A 12350-nucleotide genomic window follows, 5' to 3' on the forward strand; every position below is an offset into this window, starting at 1 on the left:
TAAGTGTTCCAAATACTTTCGTTATTGTTGGCTGTATATATAAAATGAATATCCGGAGCCTTGTATTAATAGGAACTGAGCATCCAAATCCCCCGGGTCCCCCACAAATTGCAGCCTCACCACTTAACTGCTTTAAAAGCACATATAATCTGTGCATGAGTAATGTGAGAAATGCACTGCCCTTTACCTGAACCTTGGCTCATGTCTGTCTGAAGAAGCTGTTTTGCTCTAATGATGTCCACGTTCAGTCTTCCCGCGCTGGGTAGGTAGTTTAGTGACAACAGCAGCTCTCCTAGCTCTACTTCATTCTGCAGGGAAAAGGGAACATGGAAATTCAGAACAGCTCAGAGGGGAAGAGCAGGAAGAGAAATTAAATAAATCCCATTTGTCTAAGTGCCTGAAAAATAAATTTTAGTCACGCTCTAAACTGCAACCAAGAACCACCTGGTGGTACCTCGTGCTGAGTAGAAACAAGAAAGAATACTATCCCCAGGCGAAGATTGTTCTTTAATCGCTGATCCTTCACCAGCTTTTCAGCGGTCATGCAAAGAGGACCTATAAGGAGGAATGAATACAAGGTCAGTAGTTTCTACCTGCTTCATTTTGAACGGTTCCAGGTGGTTCTGATCTTAGCAACCTCAGCTCCTTAATTAACGTACAAAACACAGACCTATTGGAGAAGACATCCTCTTTCCTTCCCAGCCCCCAAGGACCACATCAGCCTCTTGGGAAGTTCAGGCATGAGATGGTTAATGCACCCCTGGGTCACAGGAAGGCAATTCAGGAGAGACGTCCCCTTGGCATACGGCCTGTTCTACCCAGAGACCACGGCACAGCTTAACTTGCTGTTCATCAGGCTGAACCACAGCCACAGCTTCACCTCAATATAGCTGTTCAGCCATTATTTCTTTTCCTTTTACTTAATGATGCTTAAAACTAGTAATTAAAAAAAAAGAGCTGGAGAACTGACATCACTGCTCCTTAGACATGACAGCTTAAAATAACCTCTCCCCCTTAGCACGACCTGGCTCCGAGATACTGTTATTCTCGGATGCAAAATACACACAATGAAACAACTCTGGAGACAGAACACACCAGCCAGCCCAGGCAAGGCCTTGATCCATCCGCCTCGTCTCAGGTCCATGTGGGGTGCAGAGCTAGTTCTTCATCCCAAATAGCCAAACGGTTCAACACCAAGCCTAGATCGGATGGTCACAGCCCATTCCCAAATGGAAAAGGAGCTGCAGTGGTATTGCAATCATAACAAAAGGCTTAAATATCCTTACTGATGCCCCAAATATTAGATTACAGAAATCAGAGACTAAAGGACTGGGTAGACAATAACGAAAAAAGCTCTGAGACACAGTCACAGCCTGAACAGACCCAAAGAACAAGGTTCATCAGCAGATGGGCCAGCACACGAGGTACCTGTCCCTGGCAAAGTTATCAACAGCTCTGGGGAAACTGAGGGAAACCCAACCAGTTCACAGCTATTCAGCTGCAAATGGAAAAGCACAATTTCCACCGAGTGCAGATGAACCAGAGGGCTCAGACTGAACCTGAGGAGGCACTCGGGGAACAGCCCCATCCCTCTGCCAGGAGCAGCACAGCACCTCTTGCCTGGCTGGCCAGCAGCAGAGAACGACTCCCGCTAACGGCAGGCCATGCGGCTCCTCACCCAACGAGCCAAGCACTAAAAGTGACGTCAGGCAATAGTATTAAAAGTTTTCCCCGAGGCACTTTGTCTCCTCTCCTGTTCCTGTTGACTACTCCCAGCAAAGGCAGAGGGACATGCGTGGCACGCAGGAGCAGGTGGCAGGCTGAGGAAGTCCTGCACCTCCGATGCTTTATAATACAATTCAGTTGAATTCAATGTCCTTTTTTTGGCTTTCCACAGAAAATATGGCAGTGGGCTGCTCGATTTCACATGAAAGGTCTCTGCCTTTCAGGAACTGGCAAAGCAACCCCTCTGTTTAACCCCACACATTTAATGAGCACAGGACAAGGGAAGCGCCATGTGGGGAGCAGGGCAAAGGCTGCGAGTACAGCAGCATCCTGACTCAGCCCCTGGGTAAAAAGCGTGGATCTACATCACAGATCGTAAGGCAAACCCGCGTGCCCTCCTCACGCCCCGCTGCCCCAGGACCCAGCTCCGGAGCCAAGCCGGCAGCATCCACCCCAAGCTGGCCCACCTTCTGCCTGACCTTCCCCACAGCCTCACTCCCCCATGGGAAAAAACATCTGATTTCTTACCCCAAACTCCTTTTGTCCCAGCGTCTCTTGGGTCACATTATGTGGCAGTATATGACTACACAGCACACACTCATGCTCGCCACAGGCATTTTCTTCCATTACTACAGTACTTTTGCTTCACCAAGAAGGCACTCCTCTTCCATCAACCTTTGCCAACTCCCATACCACAGTTCTGCTCAATATATGGTATTTTAAGTTCTTTCCATCAGAAAGCCATTCCTCAACACAAACCTGACCCAATACACACACAATGCTCATGACTTTTGCAAGGTCAAGCCATACCTACAGACACCGCTGTGCCCAATGGTTGCACAATGTAAGGATCTAAGACAGCCTCACATCCGAGGTCATTTAAATGTCATCTATCTAATTTAAACTATCATCTTTGGCTTGATTTTCCCCAAAACCGCTCCTCTTGGGTCTGTGGCTGGAACAGCCTGAAGACGTGTTTATTGTCAAGAACAGTCAGTGACTTCTAAATCTATTACCAGGACAGTAATGAAGCATCGCAGCACCCACAACAGGATCCACCTGACGTACCCCTCGACCTCAGCTCATTTTTTATAACATATCAACAACATTTTTAACATATCCAGTCCTACTTCCGCTTGCATTCACCGCTGCGTTGGGTTCCACGCAGGCTTTAATTCCTAGAAATTCAGGTACATTTGGACAGCACAAATTAGGAAACTAATTAGTGACGTTATTACCTGCTGGGAAGAGACAATCAAACAGCTCTGGCTGCAAATACCAAACTTCTGGCACAGCCAGGAGGCAGGCTGGCACTGGGCAGGGATGCAGGACCTTTCAAGTTACCTCAAGCTGAGAGTGCTGAAAATCCATATTAAGATTTGGGGTAATTCTGGATTTGCCTACTGGTGGAACCTATTGACTTTATCCAAGACCTGCAGGAATTAAGGGGCTTCCCTGGGTCAGGGAGGAGCGATGAAGCTCAGCAAAAGGAAGGTAGATCTCCACACTTCCGACGCATTTACATTTATACACCATTTTTTAAAAATTGCCCCACATTATGCACTGACAATATCAGACTGGGTATGTAACACCCACCGAGGCACACGCAGGAGAAGGAAGCATCTACCCCCACGTGAACTCTCCCCAGCACTGTGTCCCATAACCCCTGCAGAGGTTATGGAAGGAGCCACTATAATGTAACCACCACACTGCTGCCTAACCCATGAGCCTTCATTAGGTCAAGGTAAAACTAAATTCCATAGGACCTAACCTAACGGATATTGGCACCTCTAGAAAAATCTTTTTGACTGTCTGGGCTTAAATTTGAGTGAGGCGAGATATAAAATGCTCTACTCTGTAAGTGTGATCCACTGAAGTCAGCGGACAGACTACCGCCAGCTTTAAGGAGTCTCAGATCAGGCCTAATTTCCCAAATCTCAATAGCACCTTCTGCCCTATAATGCTTTTCAAGTGTGCCCAGATTTCTGTTAATTATTCTAAGGGAAGGAACGTACAATCCAGCCCACAGAGGCAGGATGTGTGCGCTCAAAGCCAGCAAGAAAGCAGCAGCCCCATTGTAGGCAGAGCACCAGCAGCGTTTGCAGGGATAACAAAAGGTGTTTTCAGAAGGAAACCCAGATCCCCAGATAGCTCACCTCCCCACACAAGTGACTCAGCCTTTTCAAGGCACTTAACTCGAGCAGTGAACTGGCTCTGATCTTATAAATGCATTATTTCTAGCTTAGCTGCAAGGATCTAGGAAATGTGCTTCAAATCCTGCCACAGTGCCTGAGGGGACATCAAGCACTCGAGAAAACGAATCAATGGCCAGCAGCCACCACACGTTCCTCCCCGGCACGTCGGACCGGCACTGCCTGCACCGTGCCGCGCTGCACCACGCTCGCTAGCTCTCTCCTGTTCTTTGGTCACCTGTCATCATTAGCAAACAAGCAAGGAATTAACAGGTTGCTCCAAGAAGCCTGAGGTACAAGGCATACCTCCTCAGGTTTTAGTTCCCCCTGCTTTCCCCAACAAGCTCACACCACAGCGTCCCTTTGCTGATGTGACAGTCTTGCTAATAAGACACGCTGGTGGCGCAGTTTGTGTCAGAGATGAAGATGAGGATGCAGACAGAGCTGTGGCTTAACAGACTCGCTCGGTCGGCGGGCAAAATGGAGATAACTGGGGAGCACATTGGGGTCCACTGTGAGATGGAAAAAAACAGGACCCTTTTTGTTACAGGCCAGGCAGGAGGCTCAGCTCGGGGAGGGACAAGTGGCCACAGAGGTCTCGGGTGGCTCGTGGGGCCACAGGAGCTGCACAGGGTGCTCCTCAAGCTCACGGACCCACCGAGCTCACCGGCACCTTGCAAACACTCCGCGATGCCATAACCATTGACCTCCATGCCCATCACCTTCTTTATAGGCATCTTTACCAGCAATGGCGTCAAGGCACGTCTTGCTGGAGGACTGCAGGCACAGAAGCATGGCTTCTGTTTTGTCACACACCGGAGCGTCCCCAAACCTCAGACTTGGTAGGGGCTGGAGCTGAGAAGAGGGATGCAACTTTATGCGCAAGAGGCATCATCGGCGCGTTGTTCACCATAGGGAAAGGAAGTGCCTGAATTTTACTCTTCCTAGGTCTTTTCATCAGGAAAGTAAAATGCTGTTGGTTTTGCCTTGAATATTTTGTTCACAGAACACAGTGTGCAGAGCTACCCCTCAGGCACTGCCATGAAAAGGCATCATTTCAGTTGCCATTGTTATGCTGATGACACGCTGATTTGCGTCGAGATCCCAGATGACCCTGGAAAAGCAATTTCCTGTCTGATGAGGTGCCAGAGTGACACCAAGTCTGGGAAGTCCGAGACTCTCCTGAAGCTCTGATTAACATTTCACTCCTGGCTGTTCCTCTCTGCAGCTGTATCACACAGCCAGTCATTTGGATTTCCAGCCTTGGACTCGCCTGTGATCCAGAACCTTCTGCAGTTACCATTTGGGTTGAACCAGACACGTGTAAGTTTAGTTTTCTTTTCCGTCATCTCTGAAGCACAAAGAGGCTACCTCGAGGGAAGGCGAGTTTTTAATTAATGCCATTTGTACATCTTGTTTGGATCAGGGCAACTCTTTCCTCGCAGCCCCCCCCAGACTGTTTGCTGTGCATTGCTACACCACCAGTAAAATTCTGCAGCTGAAACCCTCCCCGGCTCCCAACGGGAACCAGAGCACATTACATCAGCACAGACATCTATGCAACGCTCCTAATGAAGTTTCAGATTGATTTTCCTCCTCAAGGTTATCTGTGATGGTACCTCCAGGCACATTAGAAAACTGATGGTTTAGAACAGTTTGCTCTAACAGGCTTTCTACAGCATCCTGTGACACACAGCAATCATTTCAGGAGGGCTGAGCTACTAAGAACCAGAACCTGAAAAAAAAATATATACTTACCAATGGATAAGAACACTGTTACCTATGTAGCAGATGCCGAGTAGATGTATAATGAAAAGAGTCACAAAATCCCTTCTGAAGTCTAACTGGCTTTGCATCAGTTTGGACGGCCATGAGAAAGCCCCTCCTGTGCAAAGACCTCTGGGAAGAAGATTTCCTAGGGAGAGGTCCTGTCCACAACCCCCAACAACCCCTCCTGTGGGCTCGTCCTCAGCAAAATACACCCCACGGCACTCCAGTCCTCTGCAGAAAGGGCAAGGAGTGAACAGCACAGAGGGGAAGGCAAGTCAGCACAGACTGAGATGACAGCTGGAAGCAGAAGAGACAAATAAGGATAAAGAAGAGAAAATGATCAAGAAAAATTTCTCAGTGCTGGAGCTTTAAAGACTGGAAAAGGAAAGTGGGAAAAAACCCACTGAAACACATCTGGGGAAAAAATAAAGATTCAGAGTGAAAGAAAGATGGTAGAATGTCATAAGCCAAAATATGACAACAAACCACAAGTTAAGAACCAAAAATGTTGTCATCGTGATGGACAAGTGTCTGTCATGGCATCTCATCACAGTTCCCTCAACTCCGGTGACCTGCAGGGTGGTGGCATCCTGCCTCCAGCCAGGCTTTGCCCAGGGCATCTCTCCCACCAGACACAGGTACACTGCCAGGTTGATTTTAACACCCTGTTAATGAGTGAGCATAGCCCCACGCAATCAATCCACATTCATCATCAGGGATTCTGCATCACTCCTTTAATTAAGCAGCCACTAAGCTTTTGGACAGCTAAAAAAAAAAAAAAAAAAAACCCCCCCAAAAAACCAAAAAAAAAACCAGGGAAGAAAAGAAAAGGAAAAAAACCCTGACAACATTCACTTTCGTATTTAATTTCCCATGACTGTCACAAACATGGACCCCAGTTCCACACTGACACACACAGCCTTAAGTCAACTGTTGTGCCACCTCTCTGAACCAAGTCTCTGCCTGTCCAATGCTTTATACTTGTACGAGAGATGGATGCTGGCATTATTTTCAATAATACACTGTGCTAGCAAATGCAAGGTATCACCAACATTCCCCGAGGATGGCTCCTTCTCAGGGCTGCAATGGATAAGCCAAAGAACAAGGGTGTCAAGAACAAACCTGGTATACCCAAAACTGGAAGCCTCCAGCCGCACGCCATAACCACCTGGTGGAATTCAAAGTAGCACCCAAGAGGAATGCTCCAAAATGAGTCATTACCTGAATTTCAAATTCCTTTCTTCCTTTTCCTTTCCAGCCAAGGCACGGTAAGAACAACAGTGCCGTACTTGTTGTAGGCTTATCCCTGAGATGGGCATCAAAAATTGCAGAGAGCTGCCACAACAAAGCTACTCCATTTGTGGAGCACATACCATTTTGAACGTAAAAAACTGACAGCTCATTCTAGTGCACTCACAGTACAAAGTTAAAAAAGCAAGTGCAATGCATACTCCCTCTACTATAAAAATGGCTTAATTTGAGGGGAGAAGGAATTTTTATGCTATTTTCCCACCACGACCAGGCAATTTTTTTTTTTTTTTTTGCTTTTGCAGAATGATCTCCAAGCTCTCATTACTGCTGGTCTAAAACACTTATTCCTGCCCACTCAAATCTGCCAAAAGAGAAATGAATCATATGTCAATAAAACTTGGGGTCTTGAACATGTGTTTCAGAATTAATCTTAACAGCAAAATGTGCGAATCTGAGCCCAGCTACAGCAAGGCCTGCCAACTTCATTCATGGTAATTAAGCAAAGCCACACACATTTAAGGGGATATTTAAGGAGCGCAGAGTGTTCCTATGGGGACTGGACTCAAGAGCTACTCCATGAGCAGCTAGTGCGCTTTAGAAACACACTAATTACCCTGCAAGAAAAAGCCTCCCAGAACTACCAAGGATAAAGAATTTGGCAATACCTGCACTGACATTTTCTACAAGGAGTAAGTCCTTCTGCTTAGTTGCTGGCTCTGACGATACATTGGACGGCAGCTCCCCTGTGCCTCCGCTTTGGACTCAATCCCCTTAAGTGCTCACTGCATGACTCAAACTAAAAAAGTATTTATGTACAGGTACAGCCTTTTGCCTGAAGCTTAGCATCAAGTGGTTTATTGCACTGATTCCTCAAGGCTGAGAGGACAGCACACCGCTCACCCATAATCGGGTTCTCTAGCAACCTGTTTCTGACATAATGAGCACGGCAATGCTGCGCAGCCCACCTCGTTACACCCAAGGTAAATTCTCAGGCTGTTAGTTAACAAGCAACTCCATAAGGTGGTAATGAAGATACTCTGCTATTAATGACGATGGGCTTTCACCCATTGATGTCCCATCCACAGGCCTAAGGAGCTTATCCTGGTCCAGCTGGCACAGTGGAGTCAACGGAGCTGTTGGCTGCAGAAGGTGGACCATGCCTCAGCCTGGGAGAAACCCACCCATCCCTGCCGACACCGCACGCACCAGAAGATTGCTGGCATGCCCCATCTTTTTTAGCAGGGCTCACTCATGCTGGCACGGTCCTGAACCGAGGCAGTGTCCCAGCTCTGGGGTTGACGGGGCTCAGTGTGATGGTGGGACAAGGACTCTGCACCAGACTTTATCAGCACTCTCTACGGCAATGGCTTGCAGGTGGATACAGCAAGCGCAAAAGAGATGTTCATCTTAGCTGATACCATTTAGGACACTTTCTCTGCTCTTTCACAAACCCTGTCCCATCCCACTCCCATCAGTATGGAGAGAAAACCTTCTCCACAGCTCCTGCCATCTGGGTTCACTTTCTTCCGTCTCTCCAGCTCATCATGTTTCAGTCTATAAATGCCAGTTAAAAAAAAAAAAAAATCATGTATTTTGTCTCTTTCATCTTTGCATATCACGTCTACGACTGTCTATTTTTCTCTCCCTCCTGTTACTGGCTTTCCAAGCACCTGCTTCAGCATTTTCTCCAACACAAACTTTATCGCTGGGGGGGTGCTGCTGCCAGCTGCTGCTCCATGTCAGAGCCCCGGGGCAGCCAACCCTGCCTGGCAAGTTTTCATCGGCTAATGATCAGAACTGCACCACAGCAGCTTTGCATTGCTCTCCAGAATCCGATGACACCTTCTGCAAAACAAAATGCTATTGCGTATAGATTTTTTTTGTCTCTGTCCATCATGATCTCACAACACAAAGTACACTTCAGCAGACTCAGGTTCAATCCAACAAGAAGCTAAGAAAGGCTGTCTGTCCCTCAACTAACCAAGCAAAACAGTGAGAAGTATAAAAAAATTGTCAACATGTCAAATCTATCATACCACAGGCAGAATCTTCCAGCTAGCAATCAAAAAAAACCTCACTAATTTCTAGCATAAGCATCGCTCTTATTGAAAGACATTAAAATGCACTTTTTCAAAGTAATAAGCTTTTTTGTTTTACTTCTTCTAGGATTTATTTTAACCCTTTGATCAATAAATTTAACTTTAAGCACCACTAAGATAAAATATACCTTATTCAATGAACTTTAAAAATCTTATCACTGAGAAAACATGGGAAGATGATACCAAACATCCTCCCTGGATGTCCTAGTACAAGTACTGTTGTTCTCTTTGCAGCTGCAGTCTGCCAGCTAAAGTAAAAAGAACAAGGAAGTATGACAAGACCAAAACAAGGCACTTTACTAATCAAGGTGCAAAGGACTTTTTGCTTAAATGAAATTTTTCCATGTGATAGCAAGCAGATAAATGCAAAAGGCTTGTAAGGTTAGGCCTGCCCATTTAAGTGGAGTCTTCTTTTTTTCTCCTTCCTTTTATAAATATCAGAAATACCAATTTCTGCTTAAATCATTTATCTTGAATCCTGGTGAAGCAGACAGCACTGCTGAAAACAGCAGCAGCTTTCAATGAAACTTTGGAGAGGGAGGGAGGAAGGGCTGGCCCCGAGCTTGGCACACGAAGGCAGAGATGATCTTGTCTAATCAAGGTTTGCATTAGCTGTGGAATGAATCCATGTTACTAATAAAAAGATACATAATACAGAGAAGTATTTATCATGCAAAAGCCGAGGGAAAAAAAAGCAAGGCTGCATGGTGTGAATCACAGAAGGATGACGGGATGCAAAGAGGAGAGCTCTGTCCTGAGATACACAACGCAGAGGCTATGATGAACCACTAAAAAAAAAAAAAAAAAAAAAAAAAAAAAAAAAAGAAAATATTTTTGCAGGCATTTGTAAACAAATACTGGGAGAAAAGGCCCAGGCAGTGAGGGGAGCCCAGGAATATCTGTCCTTGTTCATTTTCCTTACGAACCGCTTCATATCACAGCTGTCCCCTCACCCCCCCACTACAGATCCCACTGACACGAAGACATGTCCTACATAAAGAAACGCTCAGGGACCCCACGATTTTGATTTGCGCACAACTTTCAAAACTTTCCTTTTTGCCTGAACATTGTTCAAGCTAATCCCATAACGCTTCTACTTCTATTAGAGCAGATCTAGTCAGCTCTCTTGCAGTTATCAGGGGTCTTGATCTTTTTCCCCCCCCCTTACACACTGCAGAAGGTCTGAGCAAGAGATAGAAGTGCTCTCAGCCCCCCTGCACACAGAACGGGGGCAAACCAGAGTCAGACAGAGCTGGCTCCATGTATAAGCACTGCTTGGTGGATTTTACTTCAACAAGTGTCTGATCACAAGTTTCCACTCCAAATCAGACTCTCAGACGCACACCGTAAATCAGCGGTGAGGTCAATGATTTACTGTTCATCTTGTCTAGTAAGTCTGGCTATGCCACCCTTTTGTGAACACATAAAAATCAAAGAAGATGTGAACCATCCAAGTTCACACATGGTTTTGATTCAGCAAAGGCTCTACAACTTAGAAATTGCAATCCCGGAGCTGGCAAGGAACTGGGACAGGCAACCCTGTTCTACCAGCCTTGAGTGGTACTCCTGTCCTTAGCGCAAACGTTTGAGAGGCTGCTCCTGCCACGCTCTTAGCCTGGCTTTTTACGGTGTCCTGTGCCTCTAGCTATGTGAGTGATACTGCTAGTAGCAAATTTGGTACCCAACCGCCATTCCTGGTTGCAAAGCTCAGACCCTCCCATTGAACAGCTCTTTTCCTGGCTGGCAAGGAGGTGGCACTGACCAGGGACCTTTCCTGAGAACAGACGTGGAAGCACACACAGACCCTCTACATCTTCTCTTCCCATCCCATCGGATGGTTGAATCTAGGCAAAAACACACGCTCAAACTTGCATGCGAGCAACATGCCACTTACATCAGGCAAAATCTATGGCAAGTTTATTCCCTTCAGGGACACGATGAAAAATCTACCACTACCTTGCAATTTTTTTGGTCATGCGCTATGCCACAAGTCTGTAGAGATTTTGTCTTCTATACACTTTACTGAATCAAATCATTACTGAACTGGCACCAGTGGTTCCCCTCATGCCCCCAAAAGCACAATCATGTTAACAACCACAGGAGTGACCCAGATGGGACAGCATGGCTGCGGTGTCTGGGAATGGATGCAGGCCACTGCAGTGACAACTAAGATCTTCCAAAAGGTGCGGACTTCCAAAGCAGTCTTGAGTTGTTCTCGTTAAAGCTGACATAGGCTCTTTTGTCACGCCACCTCCTCTGAATACGAAAGACAGCTCCTCTACCTCACATTATTGGTTGTAAGACCAGTTATAGGCCCGCATTATTTCAACCCAGCAGATGCTATATTAACAAGATGATAACGACTAATTAGAAACCACATTACTTGCCAACAAGCCAAAGAACTGCACAAAAAACCAGCGAGAAAAATTGTGGCAATAATCTGATAAATTCTGTTACCTGAGAACTAGGCACAAGGGCTTTCCACCAGTGTCCGCCTTTCACAAGGTCTACGTCACTCAAGGGCATTGACACTTTGCCAATAACACAATGGCGTGAGAATTTGTCAAAATCCACTACGGTTAAAAGCAGAGTTCTTCTCTGGGCTTCTAAAAAGGGGATTTCAAATGTGTACCTCTCTTCAAACACGGGGTTCTGCGTTTTGCGTTTCACTCCAGTCTGCTTGGAGTTCTTCTGATCAGGAAGAAGGCAGATCTTCACGTAGGGGTTGGAGTGAGCCATGTCTTGCCTTGAACCGTCGTAAGAAATTGGAGGAGGCAGATCTTTAGCCTCAATGACTCGCACTATTAGATAATTATGCAAAAGATCGTACTGCGTGCTAAAATGCAGCATGCCCAGCTGATACTTTGATAAGATCTCCTCATCTGTCAAGGAGTCCATATCATCACTATTTGAGTCAAGAGAGTACAGTCTTGGTTCAAATTTTCTAAAATAGTCATCTGGGGTATAGGTTTTTCGCAGGACAGTTGGCTGAACTACTTCTTTCTTAGCTCCTATTATTCCAAACTCGATAGGTTTAATGTCAATTAACGGAGAACTTGGCCTCCTCAACTCTAAACCTAAATGAGAGAAATGCACAAGTACGATTGTTAGAAACTCAACTGAAGCCATTACAGGTGCAAGTCAACCTGTGCTTCTTTGGGTACAGTTATTCTGTGTTTGTGCAATGCCCAGCACAGCAGGCTCCCCTATGGGACTTTTCACCATTACATTGCCAAGAATTAATAGCACCCTTAGTTACACTGAAGTACAAGCTCAGCTACACTTCCCCCCCCCCCCCCCCCCCTTTTCCATG

The 12350-nt window shown here is 46.2% G+C and overlaps 1 protein-coding gene across 1 annotated transcript in view; it reads right to left on the bottom strand.

Moving 5' to 3' along the window:
• The window catches only part of SYT17 (synaptotagmin XVII), a 36717-nt gene that overhangs the window by 17255 nt on the left and 7112 nt on the right, over positions 1-12350 (bottom strand). The window contains exons 4-5 of the mRNA XM_010570155.1: positions 11495-12114; positions 188-308 (exon numbers count right to left, since the gene is read on the bottom strand). Of these exons, the coding sequence (XP_010568457.1) occupies positions 188-308; positions 11495-12114 (741 nt within the window). The remainder of the gene's footprint in view (positions 1-187; positions 309-11494; positions 12115-12350) is intronic.

The sequence above is a fragment of the Haliaeetus leucocephalus genome, unplaced genomic scaffold (assembly GCF_000737465.1).
Source record: "Haliaeetus leucocephalus isolate CR32 unplaced genomic scaffold, Haliaeetus_leucocephalus-4.0 Scaffold295, whole genome shotgun sequence".
NCBI classification, from domain to species: Eukaryota; Metazoa; Chordata; class Aves; order Accipitriformes; family Accipitridae; genus Haliaeetus; species Haliaeetus leucocephalus.